This window comes from Mesoplodon densirostris, chromosome 7, assembly GCF_025265405.1.
Source record: "Mesoplodon densirostris isolate mMesDen1 chromosome 7, mMesDen1 primary haplotype, whole genome shotgun sequence".
NCBI classification, from domain to species: domain Eukaryota; kingdom Metazoa; phylum Chordata; class Mammalia; order Artiodactyla; family Ziphiidae; genus Mesoplodon; species Mesoplodon densirostris.
Window position 1 is genome coordinate 31,238,851 of NC_082667.1, and position 26,937 is coordinate 31,265,787.

Below are 26,937 nucleotides of genomic sequence, written 5' to 3' on the forward strand. Positions count from 1 at the left end.
AAAAAAATTTTTTTCTATTTCTTCAATTTGGTATCTATATGAGATGATGGATAATCAATAAACTTATTGTGGTAACCATTTCATGATGTAGGTAAATCAAATCATTACAATACACACCTTAAATTTATAGTGCTGTACATCAATTATATCTTAATAAAACTTGAAGGAAAAAAAATGGTGTAGTATTTTCATATAACCGAAGCCATGCTCTCATATACTTTACATCATCCCTTGATTACTTAGAATACCTAATACAATGTACATACTATGTAAATAGTTGGAAATACAATGTAAATGTTTTGTAAATAGTTGCCTGTGAGCTGCAAATTCAAGTTTTGCTTTTAGAACTTTCTGGAATTTTTTTTTCTGAATATTTTGATCTGCAGTTAGTTGAATCTATGGATGTGTAACTGCAGATATGGAGGGCTGACTGTATTCTCCTTCACAGCTGTGGAAATTTCACATTCACCTTGATAATTATTTAATAAATGCCTGCCTCCTCCACTAAATTATAAGCTCCTTAGAGGCTAAGATCATGTTCAGTTTTGCTCCACATTGTATCCCCAACATCAAGAGCACTGCACCTGTTACACAGAAGCTCAATAAATATTTACTGAAAAAATGAGGAAATGGTCTCATTTTCACACAGAAACTTAGACCTAACAGCTCATTGTCTTTTTTGTCAATTTCCCAAGGCTTTCTTCACTTCACCCAATCACTTGCCATATCTACCTTCTTAATGTTTCTCTTACCAGTACCTTTCTTTTCATTCTTGCTTTTGATAATTATTTCAACAAATATTTATAGGGTACTTTCTAGATGCCAGTCACTGTCTTCAGCATTGAGGATATAGTTGTAAAGAAACAGAAAAAAACACAAGCTTTGTGGAACTTAAATTCCAGAATGCCATGGAGGGAGGGTGTGAGGGAGGGGCAACAATTAAGAAGCAAGATGGGGCTTCCCTGGTGGCGCAGTCGTTGAGAGTCCGCCTGCCGATGCAGGAGACATGGGTTCGTACCCCAGTCCGGGAAGATCCCACATGCCGCGGAGCGGTTGGGCCTGTGAGCCATGGCCGCTGAGCCTACGCGTCCAGAGCCTGTGCTCTGCAACGGGAGAGGCCACAACAGTGAGAGGCCCACGTACAGCAAAAAAAAAAAAAAAAAAAAAAAAAAGCAAGATGAAAATGAAAAAATATAGCATGTTACTGATAAGTATTAGGGATAAAGAAGAAAAGCAAGGAAAGGGGATATCAAACATTATGGGATGGTAGTTGAAATTTTAAATAGGGTGGCCAGGGATGATATCTCTAAAAAGGTGTCATTTGAATGAAGACCAGAAGTGAGGGAGCCAGTCATGTGGATATCTGAGGGATGACTATTCCAGGTTTTCTGACTTAACAGATGTGCTGTCTACTTTCACCTAGAAACTCCAGTTTGCTTAGATTAGCTCTATTGGAAAATTTAGTAGTGAGGACCTTGCTCTAAGTGAGCATACTAAGAAATAAACACTAGCAGAAAAGAATAAAAATGCACCCAGAAATATATAGCCATGTAGGGATTTAGGGAAGGAAGAAATTAAGGCACTTAGAAAATCACTGTTACATAGAACAGAAAAGAATGGATATTCAAAATTACAACCTTAAGTCAATTTTAAAAAGTTTAATTTAGATGTATAGACTCTAAGGTAAGTAAGGTTATACTTTGGAAAGATTTATAAGACTTTTTACCCAAAAACCAATATAAAACAAAAGTAATGAACAAAAACATTTATAGAACTTAAAGTAGTAACTGGAATATGCAATCATCCTAATTTACAATCTAACATAAGTGTTAAAAATGGTTTATTGTCTTCTCATTTAACTAGTTAATTCTTGGTCTCCCATAATCACGGAAGTAAAAAGTATCAGAGACCTGCAATACTGTGGTTAACATCCTAAACTGACATAATGAGCTAGAGATTAATTCTGTAATGAATCTTATTTAAAATGCAAATTAATATCTTGCTTTTCATATCATAATGCAAATGAATATCTGCCTTTGTATATCATAAAATTCTCTACTTTGTGGATATAATTATATATTATAAACTCAATTAGAGTTTGCTCTCTCTCAGCAAAATGAGCATCCATAAAATGGATTACCTTTGATCTATCATTTACTATTAGTTCTTTTAACAATATTAATAGTTTAGTTACTTATCCTGCCATTCAGGCTGCCTTTCCCTTACCTCCTTCAGGAAACTCTAAGCTATTTTTGGTGGGTGCCAGTTCATATTCTTTGTTTCTTCAAAAATGAAAGAAAAATTTGTACCCTATGGTAGACTGAATGTCCGTATCCACCCAAAGTTCATATGCTGAAATCCTAACCCCCAAAGATGATGGTATTAGGAAGGGGGGCCTTTATGAAGTACCTAAATCATGAGGATGGAGTCCTCATGAATGGGATTAGTGCCTTATAAAAGAGGCTGCACCATATGAGGACACAGCAAGAAGACACTGCTATGAAACAGGAAGAGGGCTTTCACAAGAACATCTGGCACAATGATCCTGGACTTACAACTATAGACTAAAAAATAAATTTCTGTTGTTTATAAACTACCACCTACTTGATGGTATTTCCTTATAGCAGCCCAAATGGACTAAGATATACCCAGTGGATGGTCAGTAAATAAAGTGAGCCATGAACAAAGAACATTTTGATTTATATGATTACATCTTCAGAAGGATAAAACTCATTCATTAATCAGTTATAAAAAAAATTACTTTTTGAATTCTTTTCCATGTGTAATTATAAAACCAAATCTGTCAAGTCAGTTACCTTGGATGTAATAAAAAAATTCAAACCAGAACACACTGAAAACAAAAAAATTACAAAAAATGCCAGTTGTAGTTGGATACTTATTTACCTTTATCCTTTATCCTTCAGCATAATCGAATCAGAATTATGTCAATCCATAAATAGATTTTACAGGAAATGGAGAATTTGACACTAACACCACTTCTCACCCCTGGCTTTCAGAAGGTATAGTCACATTAAGAAGAACTGACTGAATATCCCTAATGTAAGTTTCTCGAAGAACTTCTAACACTTACTTTGAATAAATTCTGAAATAAAATATTTTATTTTGTATGTTATTAACCATGAATTTAAGCTAATGGCTCTTCAGGGGAAAACAATAACTTTAGAAAAATCTCAGCAGTTTCTATAATGAACAAGATGTTACAAAAATATTAAACCAAGAAAACAGTATAAAACATTTCTCTCTCATAGTTGTCTGTCTCACTTAGAAATATCTGAAATATTCTGAAATATCTCACTTTGTATTTAAGCTCTAAAGTAGTCCTTAGCAAGAAAAGTTGGCTTCATGTTCATTCATTAACGTAGTTTGCTGCTTTGATCATTTTAAATTAGAGCAAAATCAAGCCTTTCTATTCAAAAATGTTGGTTTCACATGTATTACTCAAAGAAGAAATCATCTTGGTGACAATATTCCGTACTAGTGGAAAAGTTAGTCTTCATAAGACCATTTTGAAGATCATTTCTAAAATGGGAGGAAGAATGGATGACTGAATTTGCTTTAATTATTTCATGATTTCTTCTATAAAGGAAGGTAAAATCAAAACCACAGAGAAGAGACATAAGGTAGCGAGGAGGCTGGAAAAAGAAGGGAAAACATATAGAGAAGATAGAAATTCATGAAGTTTGTCTCCCTTTTTAGTATTAACACTGTTTCCTGAAAACATCCTCTTACAGTTTCCTTCCCTTGACAGCACCCTTTCCCTCTATCTCCATCTCTAAGCCTCAGTCACTTGATGGCTCTAGTCAGTTTATGCTATACCTTTCTTTGAGTTAATTTCTTTTGCTTTTCAAAAAGAAAAAAATATTCAACAAAAGAAAGAATTGGCTTTTTTCTGGAAATTTAATTATAAATACAGAAAAATACTGTATAGCACACAGAGCAAATGAATATGACGAGGATAAAATATATCCTTAAAATTATTACACAATGCAATATAACATCTCATACATTAAAGACTCAAGCAAACCAAGTGAAAAGTTTATAGGGAACAAGAAAAATTAAGTAGCCATAAAAAATGCATATAAATACTTTCTGAAACAACATTCATCAAAGTAAATAAAATCTTTAAATGCACATTACCTTCTGATAAATAATATTTGTTTCACACAAAGGAGACAAAAACTAGCACCACAAAAAAAGAAAGAGAAAGAGAGTTCACAGATCATTACAACAAGATGAGTCACAATGAAGTTTTGCAACTTCGTTTATTATAAAATAACATTTTAAGTATTCTACTTACAGCTAAGTAGTTTGTTATACGAGGAGAAGGTAGTGGAAGAAGAGTAAAATAAAACGTTCTGAGAACTCACAAGGTCAAGGTACACTTCCTACCACTTTTAACAAAAATAATATGGGACCTAGAAAAAAAAACCACTGGACCTAGCCTCTTGCAGTAACTATGATTAGACTATTGATCAGGGACTAGTGCTGACCTAAATAGACAGTAACCAGTACTCAGAATGACTCATGCAAATGTGCTTTGTGAACAGAAAAACCTCACCTGTTTCTCCTTTTTCTTTCTCTGAGCTTCCCTTACAGAATGGACCTTTGTTTTCTTCCTGAACTTGAAGAACTGCTCAAATAAATTTTAAAGTTCAGTACTTATGTCTGACATTTAGAAATGGAAGATCATTTTCGCAACCATGGAACCACATATATTTGGGGATTATTGCTGAACCAAAAACTGTAATTTCTAATTACCTTTTAAGTTAAATTTAAAACAAAAAAAGAATCTTAAATTCTCATATTTGAATAGCAAACGTATAGGAAAGATTCATCTTCTGGGCTACAAAAAAGACCAAATTATAAGAAGATAATTTAAAGACACTGGATAGGCAAAAGAATCAATTAAGTTATTGGTCTTATTTATCCAATGTCCTTTATAATCTGCTTCTAAATTCTAATGAAGATAATTATATACAGGGATAAAAATGCATTAAGCCACTGATAGAAAAGCAAAAATATTCTCACGGATACTAAAGTTACTAGAAAGGGTGGATATACATTCAAGAAATACACTGCAATTATTAAAGATTTCAATATGAAAACTAATGTAATTATACAATTATTTATTTAAATAAATGTGCATAAAAATACATAAATGGAAAATAAGTATTTTAAATAGTACCACATCTTTAAGGGAAAATAAGCATGAATAAGTTATTCTCCTTTTAATTATAAACGATGTATATACTTCTAAAACTCTAAAGAACTGTTAAAGAAACTAACATTTTGGGCATGATTGAGTAGCTCATTTACCTAAAGACCTTATTTCTTTATATATGCCAAATAAAATTTGAAAAAATAACCCGAAAACTCATTTTTTCATCAATTTTTCACATTTCTTACAGCATGAACAAACATTTTATAAATAGCATTAAATATATACATTCCCATTAGAGAAAATATGCTAAATTTATCATTGGGATCCATACTCCCATATGCCCCACCCTAAAACTCTAAGAGGAATTTCTATATTTGATACTTTGAGTAAGATGGGTTTAACTAATACACATTAGAGCTGATAAACTGTAGTTTTTACAACAAAAAATTAGTGATAAAAATTATAATTAAATGATCAGATATAAGAATTCAATATTTAATTGTCTAATTGTTTTGTGTTTATTACTGTTGACTCCCTGAAAGATTTTAAATACCTTAACAACAGTATGTAAAATGTTCATCACATCACCAGGTAGTGCAGGCTACATATAAATGCTACTAATAGCTGAAATATCAGATAACATATTAAATAAATACGGTACTAATAAAATATTGCATATAATAAACACAAAGCTAATCATGAAATCCAATACTAATGGGATTTTAAAATATATATTAAAGACATATTTTAGAAGTATACATAGAAGAAATCTGGAAGAAATACAAAATCTGCAACAGTAAAATAAAAAAGCAACAATATTTATTTTATTTGATGTTGGCATATAATTATAAAACAATCATCTATTTCTAGAGGCCATAATTTAATATAAAAAGAAGTGTTTTCTCAAAACAGTAACTTGCTCTTTTTTAAAACAAATTTTTATTATGTTAAAATACACATAACTTAAACCCACCATCTTAACCATTTTTAAGTGTATTTTTCAGTGGTAGGTATTAAATACATTCATAATTTTGTGCAACCATGCCTACCATCCATTTACATAACTCATTTTATCTTTTCTATTAAAAAATAACTCCCCATTCCTCTCCCCCGCAGCCCTTGGCAGCCACCATTCTACTTTCTGCCTGAGTCTGACTACACTAAATGCCTCATGTAAATGGAATCATATAGTATGTGTCTTTTTATGACTGGCTTATTCACTTAGCAAAATGTATTCATAGTTCATCCATGCTGTAGCATACTGAAGGATTCCCATCCTTTTTAAGGCTGAATAATACCCTATTTTATGTATAGGCCACATTTTTCTTCTCTCTTCACCCATCAATGAACATTTAGGTTAATTCCCTGTTCTAGGTATTATGAATAATGCTGCTATGAACATGGGTGTGCAAATACTGCTTCAAGACCTGCCTTTCAATTCTTTTGAGTATACCCCGAAGTGGAATTGCTGGATCATATGGTAATATTCTATTTTAAATTTTTTGAGGAACTGCCCTACTGCTTTTCACAGCATCTGTATCATTTTGCATTCCCACCAGCAGTGCACAGGAGTTCCAATTTCTCCACATCCTCACCAACCTTGTTTTCTGATTTTTTTGACAGTAGGCATTCTAATGGGTGTGGGGTGGTATCCCATTATAGTTTTGATTTGTATTTCCCTAATGATTAGTGATCTTAAGCATCAATTTCATGTGCTTATTGGCCATTTGTATATCTTCTTTGGAGAAATGTCTGTTCAAGTTCTTTGCCCATTTTTGAATCAGATTGTTTGTTTTGTGTTGTTGAGTTTTAAAAGTTCTCTATATATTCTGGATATTAAATCCGTATCAGATATATGATTTGCAAATATTTTCTCCCATTCTGTGAGTAACCTTTTTAACTCTGTGAATAGTATCTTTTCATGCTCATTTTTTTTAAATTTTCATGAAGTACAATTTATCTATTTTTGTCTTTTGCTATCTGTCCTTTGGTGTTATATCCAAGAAATCACTGCTAAATCCAATGTTGTAAAGTTTTTGTTCTATGTCTTCTTCTAAGAGTTCTACAGTTTTAGGTGTTATATTTAGGTCTTTGATCCACTTAGAGTAAATTTTTTATGTAGTATTAGATAAGAGCCCAAGTTCATTCTTCTCTCTGTAGATATCCAGTTTTCCCAGCACCATTTGTTAAAAAGACTGTCCTTTCCCCGTTGAATGATCTTGTCACCCTTGTCAAAAATCATTTGACCATACATGTGAGGGTTTATTGCTGGGTTTTCTTTTCTATTCCATTGATTTGTATGTCTGATTTTACGCCAGTACCACACTCTTGATTACTGTACTTCTGTAGTAAGTTTTGAAATTAGGAAGCATGATTCCTCCAGGTTTGTTCTTTTTCAAGATTTTTTTGACTATTCAGGGTCCCTTTAGATTCCAGATGAATTTGAGGATGGATATTGCTATTTCTACAGAAAACATCGTTGGGATTTTGGAACAAATTTCATTGAATCTGTAGACTGCTTTGGGTAATATTTTAACAATATTAAGTACTCAAATCCATGAAACCAGGATGCGTTTCTCTTTTTTATGTCTTAATTTCTTTTACAAATGTCTTGTGGATTTCATTGTACAAGTCTTTCAACTCCTTGCTTAAGTTTACTCCTAAGCATTTTATTCTTTTCAATGCTATTGTAAATGGAACTATATCATAATTTTCTTTTCAGATTGTTGATTGTTCATGTATAGTGATTTTTGTGTGCTGCCTTTGTATCCTGCTACTTTACTGAATCTATTTATAAGTTCTTTAGGTTTTGTTTTGGTTTGGGTTTGTGTGTGGGATCTATAGGGTTTTCTACATATAAGATCATATCATCTGCACAGATAATATTACTTCTTCCTTTCCAATATGGATGCCTTTTATTTCTTTTTCTTGACTAACTGCTCCAGCTAGAACTTCTAGTAGTATGTTGAACAGAATTGGTGAAAGTGGGCATCACTGCTTTGTTCCTGATATTAGGGAAAACACTTTCAGTCTTTCACAGAGTATGATATTTACTGTGGGTTTTTCCACATAAGGCTTTTATTAGGTTGAGGTAGTTTCCTTCTATTCTAGTTTGTTGAGTGTTTTTACAATGAAAAAGTGTTAAATTTTGTAAAACGTTTTTTCTGCGCTGATTAAGATGATTACATGTTTTTTCCCTTCATTTTGTTGATGTGGCATATTACACCAATCAATTTTTGTATGTTGAACCATCCTTGCATTCCAGGAATAAATCCTACTTGGTCATGGTGTATAATTCTATCAATGTGATGCTGAATTCTGTTTGCTAGTATTTATTGAGGATTTTTGTGTCAGTGTTTATAAGGGATATTGGTCTGTAGTTTTCTTTTCTTGTAGTGTCTTTGTCCGGCTTTGGTATCAAGAAAATGCTGGACTCATAGGATGAGTTAGAAAGTATTTCCTCCTCTTCCGTTTTTTAGAAAAGTCTGAGAAGGGTTAATATTAATTCTTCTTTGAATGTTTAGTAGAATTCACCAGTGAAGCCATCAGGTCTGGGGCTTTTCTTTGTCAAGAAATTTTTTGATTACTGATTCAATCTCCTTACTAGTTATAGGTCTACTCAGATTTTCTATTTCTTCATCATTTAGTCTTGGTAGCTTCTGTGGTTTCTAGGAATTTATCCAATTAATCTAGGTTATCCAATTTGTTGGCATACAACTGTTCATAGTACTCTTATAGAATCATTTCTATTTCTGCAGAACTGGAGGTTATGTCCCCGGGACATTTTTCAGTTTAGTAATTTGAGTCTTCTCTCTTAGACCTTCCAGCTAAGACTGTCAACTTTGTTGGTCCCTTCAATTTGGTTCCATTAATTTTCTTCATTGTTTTTATTTGGGTTTCATTATTCTTCTTTTCCTAGTTGCTTAAGTTGTAAAGCTAGGTTGCTGATTTGAGAACTTTCTTGTTTTTTTAATCTAAGCATTTATAGTTATAAATTTCTCCCTTAGCACTTCTTTTACTGTGTGTCTTCAGTTCTGGTATATTGTGTTTTTGTTTTCATTCATCTTTAATATTTTCTAATTTCCCTTGTGATTTCTTTGATCCATTGGTTGTTTAAGAGTGTGTTGTTTAATTTCCACAAATTCATGAATTTTCCAGATTTTGTTCTGTTATTGATTTCTAACTTCATCCCATTGCTACTGGAGAAGATACTTTAAATGATATCTGTCTTTTAAAATCTATTGAGACTGAATTTATAGCTTAACATATGGTTTATCCTGGAAAATATCCCACGTGCACTTGAGACATCTATATGCTGTTGATGTTGGGTAGAGTGTTCTGTAAATGTTAGATCTAGTTGGTTTATTGTGTTAAGTCCTCTATTTCCTTATTTACATTCTGTCTGCTTGTTCTATAGACTATTGTGAGTGGGGCACTGAAGTCTCTAACTATTATTGTAGCACTGTCTCTTTCTCCCTTCAATTCTGTCAGTTTTTGCTTCATTTATTTTGATTGTCTGACATTAGGTGCATAAATATTTATAATTGCTTTATCTTATTGCTGTACTGAACCTTTAATTAACATTTTTTTACCAAAATGGCCTCTTTGATTTAATTAAAATTCTCTTACTACTTCTATTTAATTAAAAATTAAGGTGAGATTCCAGGAAAACTGTTTAAAAAACAGTTACATTTTTATTATTTATTTACCTGTGTGAATCCAAATTGTGCAAAAAAAAAAAAGACACTGATGTTGATTTCAAAGTTTTTGCACTCAACAAAATGTCTCACTGTTATATAATGCATAATGGACTTGATAACAAGTAAATTACATAAACAAATTCATACTATACAATACCATTTTTAACCTGTTTTATATTTGGGATGGATTGTTTATTAGAGAGAGAAAAAGAGAATACCACTGTTAAAAAGTAGATGAGAGGGCTTCCCTGGTGGTGCAGTGGTTGAGAGTCCACCTGCCGATGCAGGGGACACGGGTTCATGCCCCGGTCCGGGAGGATCCCGCATGCCGCAGAGCGGCTGGGCCTGTGAGCCATGGCCGCTGAGCCTACGCATCCGGGGCCTGTGCTCCATAACGGGAGAGACCACAACAGTGAGAGGCCCACATACCGCCAAAAAAAAAAAAAAAAAAAGTAGATGAAAACAGTATTCTATGGCTACACCATGGTACCTTCCAGGAGAAACATAAAATATAAGTCTTAATGAGGGAATGTCAAATAAGCTAAGGGAAAAATTTACAGACTGTACTAATTTTCAGAATTGTCAGGCAAAAATTTTTGCCATTATATAATCTACAGATATCTAATGGCAACAACCATGAGGGTCCTATCCAGTATTATTCACACTAGCTAGAAAGCCAACTCTACATATTTCTTCCTAATGCTACATTCAGTGACACCAGGTTAGTAGCTTGAAATGTGCATGGTAAGAATTTGTATTTCATGGGAATCTGCAAGCAAAATAAATCAAGGTTTTTTTTATTTTTTTTAAATCCGTACCCCACCCTGATCCACACACTAGGTTGTTAAATATTTACCAGTACAACACTGGAAATATTACATTCCTGAAGGTATTTTGATACATAGGTCACTTAACTAGCTACACAATGCTTTAAAACAGAAACATTTTTCAAATAAACAATGGTAGAAAGAAGTGTAAAATAAAAATTTGCTTCCAAGAAAGCTATATGTTAAAAAATAAAGGAAAGGACACTGCATCTTGACACAGTCCATTCTATCTGAAATTTAATAGTTCTTTCTTTAGGGAAAAAAATGCATCTCCCTACATGTGCTATAGCACAGGTCCTGTCTCATATAAAAGTTCTTAACTTTTTCAATAATTTGAGGTTAAACAAAATAAACTCCTCCTTTCTGTTATTGATCAGCCTTTAATATTTAAAGACAGTAAACCTATAGTCCCAGGATTTTCTCTTTGATGTTCACTCTCTGTTTAAAGATTATAAAGGATTTAAAGTAAAACAAGTGAAATACTGCAATTGATGTTAAGAAAAATCCACTATATAGAGCATAGGGCATTTTTTAGAAAGAAAATTATCATATCTTGTACCATGACAGCTTTGGTAAATCAAGTGATGATGAAATTAGTGTAAAATGTTAGACTATCAAAATAGATAAAATACTTATTTTAAATATTTAGAAACCCAACCTTATAACCTTAGCCTGACATTTATCATAATTTATTTTGCATCAGTTAGGTACCAGCTCATTTTCTCAGTCCTCATATCTGTTCCTTCCCCAGATTTCTCCAGTTACTTCATCAGACTGGGCCTGCCACACTGAGGCTGGAATCATAAGTCTTGAGCCTGAGAAGCTACCATAGTACCCGAGGGACATTCCTTTTATCTGTGCCTCACATCTGTCCTCCAGTTTTCTCTGACTTTTATTCACTCCCTTAAAAATCCTTACAAACCCACCATGTTACAGTCCTTATGCTAGGCCCTGAAGATATAATGATACAATGGTAGACAAGATAAACATGTCCATGATTTTCACGGAGGGCAGTCTGCTAAGAGAGATGTCCACTGAATAAATAATCTCATTAAAAAATTATAATTATAAATTATTATAAGTGCTATGAAAGAAAAGTATATGACTCCATGGATGTATTAATCAGGAGACTGCTCTCCTCTGTAGGCTCCAGAAAAGCTTCCCTGAGAAAGTGAAATTTAACTCAAGACCTGAAGAATGGTTCAGGCAAAAGAAACAGTACTTTTTCAGTTCCAAACATGTTGGTTCCACCTTTGCTGGAACTTTTATTTCCACCTTTGCTGCCTCCTGGCATTTTTCTCCTGAATTTTATTGTATCTAGCTACCAATGCTGACCTTCCTATCCCCATAATATCATCAGATAATGTTTATTGAGCTCATACTACTCAGAAGATACTATTCTAAGCGATGTACATAAATGAACTCATTTAACCCTTACAATGACCATATGAGATAGGTTGTATTTCTTCATTTTACAGATGAGAAATCTGAGGCAGAGGCATGATAAGTTACTTATAAGTTACACATGAAATTACACATGATGTTATTACACATAAGTTACACATGAAATTACACATGATTACAGATGACATTACACATCTACTGGTACTAGTCCTTGCATGACCATCATGTCCCTCATAACTTATCACTCCTATAGAAACTCTAAGGCACCAAGCTACATTAGCAATACTACTGGGCAAAGAATACCAAGACTCCTATATCCTTCAACCTGCTATCATTTTCAACTGGACAGGATCATGCATTTTTCTCCAGCTTTCAGAAATAAGGAATAAAAAATTGACCAAAGTAGCCTACACTAAAACATCCTCAGGAGCAAGAAAAATGTCTGTAGAACAAGTAATACTTTCCTACAAAAATTATTCACCCAGACTATGAAATAATGAAAACAGGGCAAGGAGAAGAATTATAATTTATTTAACCCCTTCTGTACCTCCCAAGGAAGAGGAAGAGGAATTTTTTTCTTTTAATTCAAACTCATAAATATTTTGTATGTATTTGCAAAACTAAGTTAATATGTAGTGAGTTGGCTATGATGCAGAAGAAATTACCAAAATCAATTATTTTCTTTAAGTAAGCATCTTTTAAATATTAAAGAAAAGGAAATAATTATTAAATTAATGAGGCCTCACTCAAAACTATATTTAAAGTTCCTGTTATGATCAAAGTTTCACTTGCAAATTTATCATTGAAGGTGATGTGAAAAACAGTAATTAAGTAGGTGATTGATACAGGTGAATGTATGACTCATAGTTTGCAAAGGAAAATGATTTTGGAGAAAAGGCTCAGGAAGAAAAGCAGCAAATAATGGGTTCTGGAAGAAATGAAGAACTTTCCTGTCCAAGGACTGTCAGTAGTTCTTTATTACTTGAAGATTAAGGGAATAGTGAATAAAGCTGTCTGCCAGACAGCAGAAATGGTAAGAAATAACATTGTCTCTAAGTGTACCTCACATTAAATTTCTCATAAATAACATTCATAAAATTAAACTTTCTATAAAAAGTTACTAGAAAACCCAACTGAAATCAGAACAATGGAAATGTCAAAATAAACCAACATTACAATTGTCACGAACTTGAACAGAATGAAACAGCAGGGTAGGTCAAGTTGTAGAATTGCCTAATTTTATTCTACTTGGTTTTTGAAAAAAGACAAATCCAGTACTGAATTAGAAGGAGACTTAGCCAGGTTTGTTTCTGTTTGGTTGTTTTTCTACTTCATGGGTTATTGCAAAATAAACATTTGGTTTTTGTTACTAGGGTTCAGCAAATTTATACAATGAATTTGGTTTTTGGTTCCAGAGATCAAATTCAAGCCATCAAATCCAGTTCCACATTTTTACTAACTGCCCCTCCCCTCTCATATATATCTCAAATATATATATTTATACATACATTTTAAAACTCACATTTTGGTATGAGTTTTAATTACTATCCTTGCCTTATGAATCTTTAAAGGAAGTGAAGAGAATTTCATTTTGATGAAGTCATACTTAACAGGAAGTTTTATCCAATTTAATTTTTTAACTTACATTTTCATGTATATTTTGGAGTCCCTACTATGTGACAGCATTTAGTCAGATACTTTAAACACATAATCTCATTTAAGAATACTGGATTTGGGCTTCCCTGGTGGCGCAGTGGTTGAGAGTCCGCCTGCTGATGCAGGGGACACGGGTTCGTGTCCCGGTCCGGGAAGATCCCACATGCTGCGGAGCAGCTGGGCCCGTGAGCCATGGCCGCTGAGCCTGCGCATCCAGAGCCTGTGCTCCGCAATGGGAGAGGCCACAACAGTGAGAGGCTCGCATACCGCAAAAAAAAAAAAAAGAATACTGGGTTTATTTCATTATATATATACTGCCTGCCTGAGGACAAGGTAAACAGAATATTTTTTATGATAAAGCAACCTAAGTCCTATCACTGATGGCTTTTTAAGAGCTGTGTGTATGTGTTCACACACACATGCGTGCTAGACAATGGGTTCAAATCTATACAGTCTTGTTATAGAATCTTTGCTCTTAACTACTAAGCCACTATATGTTGGGAAAAGAAACAAAAAATGGCTTTTAAAATGAATATAACTGATTTAGGTAATAATAGTAGCTTCTAGAATAAGAGATCATAGTTTGGAAGTCAGTATGTTAATTACTATCAGCATGAAGTTATAAACAGACATTTAATGAAAATTTACTATGATAAAGATTTCTTTTCCTTTTGTAAATGTGATTAATTTTCAGAAAGACTAGTTTTTTCTTTTTGGATATTGTAACACCTAACATTTTTGTGATCTTTTTATAGATTTTAAAGATTTTCATACCTAAGACCTTATACAATCCTGTTAGCAACACTATAAATAAGGCAAGCATGATGGATAATTTTATATGTCAACTTGGCTGAGCCAGAGTGCCCAGATATTTGGTCATACATTACTCTGGATGTTTCTGTGAAGGTATTTTTTAGATAAGAATTAACATTTAAATTGCTGGACTGAGTAAAGCAGATTACCCTCCATATAATGGGTGGGTCTCATCTAATCACTAGAAAGCCTTAATAGAACAAACACTGACCTCCCTGGAACAAGGAGGAATTCTGCCAGCCAACTGCCTTTGGACTCAACCTGGAAATCTTACCTGGGTCTCTGGCCTACCAGTCTACTGTGCATATTCTGAATTTACCAACCCTCTATAATCACGTGAGTTAATTCCTTAAAATCAATCAAACAATCTCTCTTTCTCTCTCTCTTTATATACACATACACCATACACCCCCACCACACACACACACACACACATATCCTGTTGGTCCTATATCTCTGGAGAACTCTCAGTAAGACAGAAAGGTTGCTGAAAACTAAGCCTAAGAAAACAGGGGACAGGAATTCCGATTTTTATCTTTGTCTCCAGTCATTCCTAAAAAGATACGAAAATTCTCAAGAAGCTATATTAGAATTCAGTTTTCATACCCTAACCACATAGCTGGAATAATGTTATTTTCCTTTTAAAACTGTTTTTGACAAAACTAATCAACTCTGGAAAACAGCTTAGCAGATTCTCAAAAAGTTAGGCAAAAAGTTACCATATGACCCAGTAATTCCACTCCTAGATACATGCTCAAGAGAACTGAATACATGCCCCCACAAAAACTTGTACATGAATGTTCATAGCAGCATTACTCAGAGTAGTCCAAATGTGGAAACATAAATCTCATCAATTGATGAATGAATAAAAAAAAAAGTCGTATCCATACAATGGAATGATTCAGGAATAAAAAGAAATGAAGTACCGACAAACGCTAAAATGTGGATAAATACTGAAAACATGCTAAGTAAAAGAAGGCAGGCAGAAAAGACCACATATTGTATGAATTAATTGATATGAAATGTCCAGATTAGACAAATCCATATAGACAAAAAATAGATTAGTGGTTGTCAGGGGCAAGAAGGGGGTCAATGGGGAGTGAATGCTAATGGGTATGGGGTTTCCTACTGAGATAATAAAAATGTTCTTGCATTAGACAGTGGTGACAATTGCATAAGCTCGTGAATATACTAAAAAACACTGAATTGTACACCTTAAAATTGTGAATATTAAGTGAATTATATCTCAGTTAAAAAGTGTTAGAAAATATAAAACTAACCAACTTACCTGCCTTTTTTGTGGTGCCAAACAACGAACAACTTCATCCACCATCACTGGAATATGTAATTTAGTCATCACTTCAGAATCTCTGTCTTGTAACTCCTGAGCTCCAGTTTGATCTGTTTGTTCCTGGGCTTCATATTCATTACATCTTTCTGCTGTAGCATGTATTTTTTTTGGCCAGACACCCAAATTAAATATGCCAGATTCCAACCAGCACGAAAGAAATTTTTTATAGATTCTACAAAAATATGGGTATTGAAGCATTCTGTAGATCAACAAATCTAGAAAAAAATTTAAAATATCATGATTGTTGGCTTTTTTCAAAAGAATGTTATAATACTTGGGGGAAAGCAGATTAGTATGAAATATTTAACACAGGAAAAATACATAAAACTCATAATCTCAGAAAAGTGAAGGTAACTACCCTCCTTATTCAAAGCAAGGAACCCAAGAGAACGCCAGAAACTATTTGAAAATACAATTTTTAATGTGGCCTGATAAGCTCTGAGACCATTAATGTTTTAACCATCAGAGATGTGAATATTGATTAATCAGTCATCATTTTTCTAAAAGGGATTAAAAACATTATTCTATTTTAGGTTCACATGGTCTTTTATTTCAAGCTCTTCTAATTGTTTTTCTCATAATGCTAAATCTTTATTTTCAATAATTTAACTTTGTTTGAAAAATTGTCCCTGAAAAAAGACTATGCATGTACAACCAAAAAGAAAAGGTTATCAGTCTATGAAAATCTTACAGATTTGTCATGGATATGCTCTGACGAAATCATCTCACCATGGCTTATATCAGTGAAATACATATCATTTTAAATTATAACTTTATAAACACTCCACTGAACACACTTTGGCACTTCATATCATTTTAATTATCTGCTCCCTGCCCCATGCCCCCAAAAAAGCAAGTAAATAACTGATACATTCCTTCACTTTCTCTTACTTGCTCCATTTTATTCTGTAATCTGTAATTCTTTAAAATGGAGAGGAAAAAAGTAATTTATGAAATATATTAACAGAACACCTTTTGAATGTTCTTTACCCATTTGGATGCAAGCAACATTTTTGATATTATTAAAGTTTAATTAAATATTAAAGTAAATAACAAGTAAATAACAATTTAACACTACTCTTTTCCTTCCTCATGTATTATGAGTTATTTAAAAGTAAGAACCACACCTTTATATCCACAAAATCAGATGCACACTAGGCGCTTAGTACGTGTTTTCTGGAAAAAAATAAAAATATAAAAGAATGGATAGATAAATTCCAGATTCTATAGGATTAACCTTGCTTTAGAAAATTTTACTTGTCTCACTGACCCTACCAAAAACCACATTCTCAAAATATTTAAGAAACATAAATCTTGATTAAATATGCCTTCCCTTCCTTTTGCATTAGAAAATGAAGAATAATGTTGAAAAGTCAATCACATGTAATGACTGGAAAATAAATAAAAATACATATTTGATATTGTATCAATATAATATCAGTAAGATATAACCTTGAGGATATCAAAGACATAATTCACAGAATTATGTTGTAAATGTGACACAGAAACAATATGGCAAAACAAATTTTTTAATGAGTGTTTTAAGTGAGATTTTGGATGTTCAGCAGTAACAAATTAGCCAAATTATGAATTATGCCTTATGTTCTCCAGAAAGTTTACAGAAGTATGCCAAACTATGCTCTAACTTAGCATTTCTAACATATTTCAAAATAAAAGCTATGCTCTAACTTACCATTTCTAACATATTTCAAAATAAAAGCTAACATTTATTGAGCACTTACTAAGTACCACTTACTATTCTAAGCACACTACATGTACTAACTCATTCAATCCTTACCCCAACTCTTAAAGGTAGGTACTATTATTATTTCCATGTTGCACAAGAGGAAGACAGAAAAGTAATTTGCTGAAAAGTCACATAGCTAGAGAGCCATAAAGCTAGAACTGTAACATCAGCATTCTATCCCCAGAACTTTTTCTCTTAACCTATATGCTATAAACACAGCCCACTGGCTCTATTTAATACACTCATGTAATTGAATGGTACTTTGATTACACTATGACTAGGTATTTGTAGTATTCCATGAATTAGATTCATATTTTTTAAGGAGCCAATATGTTATTGCTTGGTCCTACTCCACTTGGAAATACAGTATACTGTGGGGCACCCAACAGAGGACACAGGAACGATGTACAGCCCTAAATAGTGGAATATGGAGTATTTAAACAATACAACCAATAACTTATTCGATTATTTTGCCTATCCAATATATGTAAACAATCTATACTGCAATGTTCAGACTTTGATTTTTTTAAAAAAAACAAGCAAACAAAAAGCCCATCAATTCCAGTATCAGAATCAGAACCACACAGGAAAAAGCAAATAGGGTAGAAAAAAATGCTTCTTTCAACAGCGCTTAATTTTCTTCTGCATTCAATTTCTTTGTATTTACTCAAATATATTCAAGGTACAAAGCCTCTAGATTTTGGTATACACTAATTGGCTACTAATGTGGGTAAACACGGAGAAAAGGCCTCAATAATTAATCTTCCTTTTTGGTTGTGTCTTTGAATACCTCCCTAAAAATGGAAGGGGGCAAGGTCTAAAGGGAGTCCCTTCCCTCTCTTCTGCAGCCCCATATCCCACCAGATAACCCCGAGCACTTCCACAGTCCGCTAAGAACTAGCCCCCCCACCAGACGATTTAAGATAGTTTAACTTCCCTCTGTTCACAGAAAAGAAGCAAGATATCAGGAAACCTAAACTCTACAGCCAACTCTGTGGTTTCCTAGGCAAGCCATTTAACTTTTCTCTGCCAGCAAAATTCAATTTAAACTGAGACCACGGAATTAGCCAGGTTACTCTTTTAAATGTGGGAACACAAAGGTGAGCGATACCTTTGAAAATTACTTGCTCAACGGAGCTACCAATTACCGTCATTGCAGTCAGCTCCCCCTGCAGAGAAAACCCTTCGGAAACTTAATTCCTAAGGCCAAAAATTCGACCTGGAGGCTGGCACCCGAACACAGAGAAAGTGAAAGAGGTCCTAAAGAAAAAGTTAGAATCCATTCTTTTGCGTAAGAATTACACTCTGACAAGGGAAACTGTTTAGAAACTTCTGAACTCAGGACGAATGAGTGTTGAGGAGAGGAAGCGGGAGAGCAGAGGCGCGAGTTTCCTCTGTGCTGGGTGAATCCGGCAACCCCTGGAAGTTCCCCCAAAGGTGAGAGGGGGCTCCAAAAGAGCTCCCGGGACTCGGCCACCTTCTCCTCACCTGAGGCACGAAGATTTCTCAGTTGGCCTCTAATTCGGGCCTGCGACGACCACTACGGTGACAGAGAACCTGAATTTGCCGCCCGCACAAGTCCCAGCCCTGGGGGAAACTTGCGAGAACGGACAGATTGGGCCCACGTCCGCCCCAGCAACAGAGGACCGTCTGCCTTTGGTTCCGCTGCTTCCAGGCCCCAGCTGCCAAAGGGCCCCAGGAGCTCGGGGTTCCAAATGGTGTTCCTGGGGGAGGTGCGGGATATAAGTCCCTAGCATTGCCAGGTTGAAATTCACTTTTACTTTTTTTTTTTTTAATGTCTAATGAAACTTCAAATCTCACTTTCCATTTTATCCTTCTCTCCACTCTTTTCAGTTTACTCTGAATCTATGTTAAATTTCTATGTTTTAAATAAATGGCAGTTAGTACACTCTAATTTATAACAAAAGGTGGGAATTTCTGTCTCCTTAGCACTACGTATTTGGAAAGTTTTGGTTCTTTTCCCTTCATTTCGTTACAAAATACGCCAGTTTCTTGTCCTTTCTGTTGTACGCCTTAATGTCTTGCCAAACTAAAGAGAAGCCAGCTGGCATAGTAAACCTACAATTCCTTAAAAATATGGACTTCAAAATCTGAACACTGTTAAATGGCAAGCGTAAGGCAGAATTTAAAGTTAAATGTAAAATAAGCATTTAGATTAGGTGTGGAAACACCTGTGAGACTGGTCAGCCTTATGCAATGTGGGTATCAAAAATGACGAAATTTAAACACTTCTACTTATTCACCAATGATCAGTACACCTTTACAAGAAATTGGTAATATATGCCTATTTTCAGACTACATTAGATAGCATCTTAATATCACTTAATCTAGAATGTATTTCAGAAACAAATGACTCCATTCCCAATTCGCTGGGTTGTACCCTTCAACAGAAATATTTTCCTTTAGAGATTTTCTGAAAACTTCAGTTTTCTCTTCAGTAAAATGAATAGTATCTACATCTCATGGACTGTTTCAAAAATTAAGTCACCAGATAACATATATAAAATTAATAAATGTCCAGGACATCAAAGGTAAAGTACTATAGAGTGAGTGCATATTTGAAATAAAATTAAAAGCCTTCTCAATTTTATTACCAAACCCAGCACCATACAAATCACTATCTCATTAGCTAAGATATATGTAATACAGCCAGCAATTAGTAGCTTTATTGATGCTCTATCCAGTGTTCAGAAAGAATCTTATAATATGTATCATATACAATAGTGTTTCTGATTTTCAATAGGAAATAAATGTCTATAATATGAGCGTTTCCTCTACATTGTTTCACTTATAATACTCTGCATTTGGTGGTGTGCTATCCTGTATATATGGTGATGCTGAATCACTAGAGCATAAGCTTTGAGAGTGCAGGGATTTTGACTCAATTGTGTGCTATTATGTCCTTAAAATCTACAATCAATAACTACTGAATGAATGGATACAATAGTAACATAAAGAACAACAATAAAATTCAGATCAGACTATTAAAAATATCCTGATAAATAAAAGATGAATTCTCTTAGCGAAAACATTTCCCATTTTTTCCAGGTATTTTTTTCTTTTTAAAGTGTACATTCTAAAATACTACCTACAACCCAGGCTTAAAAGCCCATTGCATCCAATAATGAACTAAGCCAATAAATTTAAATGAATTTATTTTATAATGCCATCATTAGAAAGAAATGTAAAAAACGGCCATACAACAAATAGTTTCAGAGTCAGCACTAAGGGAGTAGGCCTGGGGTTCCTGAGAAATGAAGCCTGGGGCCTCAAACCAAAGTCCTGAACTTTCAATTAACTGAGGCGAATTGACCCCAGTTGGGTCCAACTGAAAGTGGTTGGAACGAACAGGTCCCTATACCTTCCAGATTATGGGACCTGTGTCTTGGAGGCCTCACTACTCAATAAAGAAAAGGAGAAAACAAATACCCAGAACCCATTAATCCACACCCAACAGGCTCCGCCTCTCCCCCTAGCCGAGAGCACCGCCAACCCCTGCCCGCACCCGTCTCACTCACACCCAGAACCCTGGGACCGGAGCCCGCGCCCACGGTCTGAAGGCTGCCTGAAGATCCCAGGTGGCAGCTGCGGCCTAGCCCCGCCCACCTCGGCCAACGCCTCCGGAAACTGCCGTGCGAGTTGCCACGGTGACACGGAGCAAGGTGGTTTCCACGGTAAGGGGGCCGCTGAGACGCCTGGCGCCAAACTGCAGCGCGCCACGGCCGCGTCCGGCGTGATGACGTCACGAAGACGGCAGCCAATGAAACGAGGCGCTGAGAAAGCTGGCTTGGGTTTGAATCTCTGGGCTGAGTTTGAATCGCCGAGAGGCGGACATTGAAGTGAAGCGTCTCCGTAACCTCTCCTGGGCCTGAGGTGAGTTAAAGGCAAGAGAAGAAAACTCTCGTCTCGGGGACGTTTTTTCGGATGACCCGTCTCGCAGGAAGCAGAGGGGTCCCGCCGCCTCAGAGATAGAGGACCAAGTGGGTTTGTTGACAAATACGGAAGCGTTAGGTAGGGCGGTGCGGGTGGGGACGGGGGTGGGCCTGTTTAGGGTCCCAGTGGAGAAAATGAAAGTAAGAAGGAACTCGAGAACCCACTAGAATGTGGTTCTGCCTGATTCGGAGACCTCGACTGCTCAGCAGGAAGGTCAGGGATCTCCTGCCTGAAATTCTCAGGAAGTCGGAAGTTTTAAAGGGCATCTTGGCCCCTTTCCTAGACTTTGGCAGAACGCTTTTAACTGTCCGGCACCTTACAGTGTAAAGTTCCTTCCGGACTCCAAATTCAGAGTGTTTTGTTTCAGACACAGATGTAAATGTAACTCTGGGCTTAACTATCAAGAGGAGCCTTGGTTCACCAGCTTGTATCCTTTTTGTCCAGCGAGGTTCTGCGTTAGCCTGGCAAAGGTCACTTGGGAACCTTCCCAGACCCCAAATGTAGCATCAAAATAAGACCTGCCAGCACTGACTTAACGGGATTGCTGGGACTCAGGTGAGCTATGGAAGAGATACTGGTTGACAAAGTGTTCTGCAAATGAAAGGGACTTAAAGCACTGAGCATCAGTTCTACCGTCTGTTCGTAGTTTCTGCGAGATTCGCCTTGAGGAGTGCTCATTAGGCACTCAGTTTCAGAGAAGTCAAGGCTGACTGCTGTTTATGAGATTATTTGACCAGAATTGAATAACTGTGCTGTATAACGTATAGTTGAGGTTACTAACTGTTATCGGGTAGAATGTGTTTGGCATTCTACAGGTTTTAGTTGATAGTGTTATTCTATCACGGTCAGCGCCCCCCGCCTTGGATTTTGGGAGGTATTTATGAACCTTGTTGCAGGAGAATGTTAGATCCAAAGGCTAGATACTGCTTGTTATTAAGTTTCTACTATTTTGTAAGAATTGTGTATTTCGGTACACAAAGATTATCTGCCTTTAACGGTAGTAATTGTCTCCTCTTCTGTTACTAAATAAGTATTTACAAGTACACAAAATTTTCATTTTAAAAATGTATCTTGTCCCACTATAAATATACCTTGAATCAATTAAGGTACACAATAAAATGACATTTATGCTGTGAACTCAGAAAACTAGGAGGAAAAAATAGCCCAGATGTCAGTGCTGCCCATCCCTCCACTTGAAATTTTCGTTCTTCCTTGATGCTTACAAGTGAATAGAAGCAGTGGCTCTAACACTCAGGTTATTTCCAATAAGAGGTTTAAGTTGCATAGAGACTATACATGATAGAGTGGAGGATAGTTCCTGTTCCTAACAAATGTTTATTGAATCTGAATCTAATTCAGATTTGAATTTGTATTTAAGAAATCATTTATAACTGTGTTACTCCACACATTCAAGAAAATTTATATGACCTTTCTGTTCCATTGTTTGAAAGCCTTCTGTTTTGATTCCAATAGACCAGAGTTGTTAAGAACATGGACTTTGGTTTTGGACCTGGATTGACATTCTGGCTTCTCACTTACTCTCTCTTGTAATCTTGGGAAAATTCCTTAGCCTAAAGCTAAGTCTCTGTTTTTGTAAAATGGAAACAATAATAGAGTCTACTTTATCTTTTTAAGGATTGAATGAGATGATGAATGTCAAATGTTTACCATAATGCCTGGCATATTGAGTGTGCCCAAATGATCATCGTTGTTCATTTTTACTAGTTATCACCATATCTACCTAATCCAAGAGTTCTCAATAGCATATTTTCTGAGAATAGGTAACTGTGTGTGTTATCCAGCAAGCACAGAGAAATCATGAATTTTCAGTTTTATTTCAGCATTCATTAAGGAGCCCCAGTACTAGGCCCTGAGGTTTCTATCAAAAGTAGGCAAATAGTTTAACTTCTATCAGAAAATTTCTGAGGGTTATATATTTACATCATGGAGAGTGATGATTAAATACTTGAGCTTTAGATTCAGTCAGTCTGAGTTCAAATTCAACGTCTTGTGCTTCCAATAGTGTAACTTCAGCCAGTTAATCTATCTATACTACAGTTTCTCTCTATATAAAATAGGTATGATAATAATACCTATATCATAGGATTGTTACAGGGATTAAATGAGAAGTATGTAAATTGCTTAGCACATTTGTATTTGTAGAATAAGAGCTCAGGAGAAAGTATTCCATAATTGTTACTAAATGAAAGTTTGTGTTTAAGGTAAATTTTAATCTTGTTTTGTTTTGCTTTGTTTTTGAAATAAAAATACCTAGACTTGTTTAAAATCCAAATAATACAAAAGGATATAAAGTAAAAAGTAAGACTGCCTGTCACCCAGACCCTCATATTTTCCCATCATCAAGCAACTGGTATTATCAATTTCCTCTGTTCTCTTCCTGAGAGAGCCCATGCATGTACAAATATGTATATATCTTTTGAAAATACAAATGTTTGAATGCCAGGTCCACTATTCTGCACTTGTTTTTTGCACACATATCTTGAAACTTTGCATTATTTCATTCAGTTATTCAACAAGTATGTAATAAATCCTAAATATTTGACAAGCCCTCTTCTAGGTTCTGGAGTGCAGATGAAGTCCATACTCTCATAGTGCTTACATTTTAGAAGGTAAATAAGCAATAACTATGTAACCAAATAATATATATTTTCCAAGTAGTCTAGATGCTAGGAAGAAAAATAAAGCAGGCAAGGGATTAGAGAGGAAAGGGCACAGTGATACAGTTTTGAATGGAATCTATAGGGAGAGCCTCTGTGAAGTGACATATGAACAGAGACCTGAATGATGAACTGAGATATTAAGATTTGCGAATATCTGAAGGCAGAGCCTTCCAGGCAAAGAGAAGAGAAGGTGCAGAGCCCATGAGGCCAGAACGAGACTGAGGTGTTGGAGGAACACTAAGGACAGTGTAATTGAAACAATAATTGAGAGGTGGGATAACATTTGGAGACAGGGGTGGAGACGTAGAACCCACAGAACCCACAGATGTAGAACCCACAGAACATGGTAAGTTTACATTTTATTCTTATGCTGGGAAGTCATTGGAGCAGGAGAACAAGATGAGGTCCATAACATGATCTGATTGCTTTTGAAGAAGGTATCAGTACATACAATCAGTGAATTAAGTAAAATTTATTATACTTTCATATAATCCTTGACTTAATTGGCCTAAACTTTATCTAGGGAGAACAGTAGCTAGATATAAGATTAGGACTTGCCTGTTCCACTTGGTTCATATTCACTTGCAACTATTGAAGAGAATTAGTTTTAACACCTCTTCATTAAACATAACAGAAGAATGAGCTTTTCTATGTGTCAATCTCCCAGAAAATTGAATGTTACCCTTGTTAAGTGATAGTGGTTTAACCATCTTCAATGATTAACATAAAACATGATCTCGCTTTCCTAATTTTGTAAAGAAATTGGGCACATTATTTAACTATTTTTGATGCCTCGGGGTCCTCATTGGAATTTCTTGTTATTGCCAACCACTGTACTCTACTGTGATAATGTTGGTTCTCTTAGAGAAGTATACATGTTTACCTCTACTCTAAATGGATATATTGCTTTCTTGAATTCCATGTCTACTTTTTATAACTTATTAATTAATTTATTCATTAAGCAAATTTTGAGAACTTACTATATACCAGGCACACTACAAGAGATAAGGAGGGATATAAAGGTAGAAGCGTACAGTCCTATTAGCTGTTATGTTTTGTCACTTTCTAGTACACTTTTCTAATCATATGCAATAATCATAAAATTTAGAGCTAGAAAAGGACTTTAGATATCATATAGTCTAACCCTGTCATTTTATGGATTACCACTAAAGCCCTTCATTACTCTCTTTCATACTGTACTCTCTCTAGACTAGACAAATACCTTTCTGTTATAATGAAAATGGCATTAGAAGTGTTTATCCTTAATGTTTTAGTCCCACCAATGAAATCCTAACAGCTTGCTTTTTTGATTCTATCAACAAATACCACTTAAGAGTAGATATGACAAAATTGATCATAGTCTGTGATACTGTCTTCTGAATGGTCATCTGAAAAGAATTTTTGAATCAACACAGTATTGCACAGGTAACAATATTTAGGCTTTTCTTTTGCCACTTCTTAGTAAAAATGGTTAAGGATATCCTTTCTGTGTGCCTTATTCAGAATCAGCTGGATGTCCATCTCTTTTACCTGACCATGTTAGAAAAGAAAGCAGTCATCATGTTTTAATGTAGGAACAACCTTGTTAATCCCTGAAGATGTCAGTATATTTGAACATAATTGAGCAAATTTTTACATTCAGTAATTCCCACTTAACTTAAAATCAAATCTGAGCTCTATAGTCTGGCATTCAAATCTTCTAGATCCAGCCCCACCTTTATCCAGTTTAATCTTTTTAATACAGCCCTCTCCTTTCCCTTTTCTCTGCAGCTGCAGTCAGGACTGAACAGAGCTAAACTGAGCATCTCTTTAGATGCTCTAGATAGAATTACAATCACCTAAAACTAAACTGTTAAACAAAATGAGATTTAAGCAGATTCGTCATGCAGCCAGTTATGTCCTCTGCACAAGCTGTTTCCTACCACAGGCTTTTGGACTTGCTGCCTGCAATACTCTTACCCCAGAGAGCCGCTTACTTGCTCAGTCCCTCACTTCAGTCTCTGTAAAAAGTTACCCCACTAGACAAGCTTTTCACAACTACCCCATCTAAAATACAAGCCCACACATACACTTCTGACCCTATCTATCCCAAGACCCAGAAAAATGCTTAGCACATAGAAGGCACTCAATAATATTTATTGAATGAATAACTAGTTTTCTTTCCTGAAATTTTTTTTAACCTGGTTAATAACTATCCATCCTTCAGCTCTCAGTTCCAGTCATTCCTCTAGGAAGCTTTCTAAGAATATCAATCTCCTATTATAGTCTTAGGTAGCAAATTTAACCTTTACCTGATAGCACTTGTCACAGTTACACCTTTGCATATTTGTGTCATTTTATCAATGTTTCCTCACTAAGCTATATGTAGTAATAACAATAATAGCAGTAATAGCAAACACTTGTAATGCATACTCTGTGCCAGGCATTGTTTTAAGTGCTAATCCTCACAAGAACTCTATGAGGTAGGTATTATTATTAATCCCACTTTACAGATGAGGAAACTAAACCACAAGGGGGTTAAGTAACTTGCCCACTGTCACAGCCAGTAAAGTAGTAGAACTGGGATTTTAACAATTAACTTTATGAATTAATGATTGATTAATTAATTAACAAGAGATACCT

The 26,937-nt window shown here is 35.0% G+C and overlaps 2 protein-coding genes across 9 annotated transcripts in view; one reads left to right on the forward strand and one right to left on the reverse strand.

The window, feature by feature from the left end:
* The window catches only part of METTL15 (methyltransferase 15, mitochondrial 12S rRNA N4-cytidine), a 382,965-nt gene extending 361,542 nt beyond the window's left edge, over nucleotides 1-21,423 (reverse strand). For 4 of the 6 annotated variants that reach the window (XM_060104443.1, XM_060104442.1, XM_060104439.1 and 1 more), the window contains exons 1-2: nucleotides 21,308-21,423; nucleotides 15,871-16,148 (exon numbers count right to left, since the gene is read on the reverse strand). In XM_060104443.1, coding sequence (XP_059960426.1) covers nucleotides 15,871-16,131 — 261 coding nt within the window. In that variant the 5' untranslated portion in view covers nucleotides 16,132-16,148; nucleotides 21,308-21,423. Of the gene's footprint in view, nucleotides 1-15,870; nucleotides 16,149-19,168; nucleotides 19,278-21,221; nucleotides 21,273-21,307 lie in introns of those variants that run through there. The other 2 variants (XM_060104441.1, XM_060104440.1) reach the window with 2 other exon arrangements.
* Nucleotides 21,242-26,937, forward strand: part of KIF18A (kinesin family member 18A) — a 107,183-nt gene continuing 101,487 nt past the window's right edge. For 2 of the 3 annotated variants that reach the window (XM_060104435.1, XM_060104436.1), the window contains exon 1: nucleotides 21,242-21,574. The gene's annotated coding sequence lies outside the window, so the exon portion shown is untranslated. The other variant, XM_060104437.1, reaches the window with a different exon arrangement.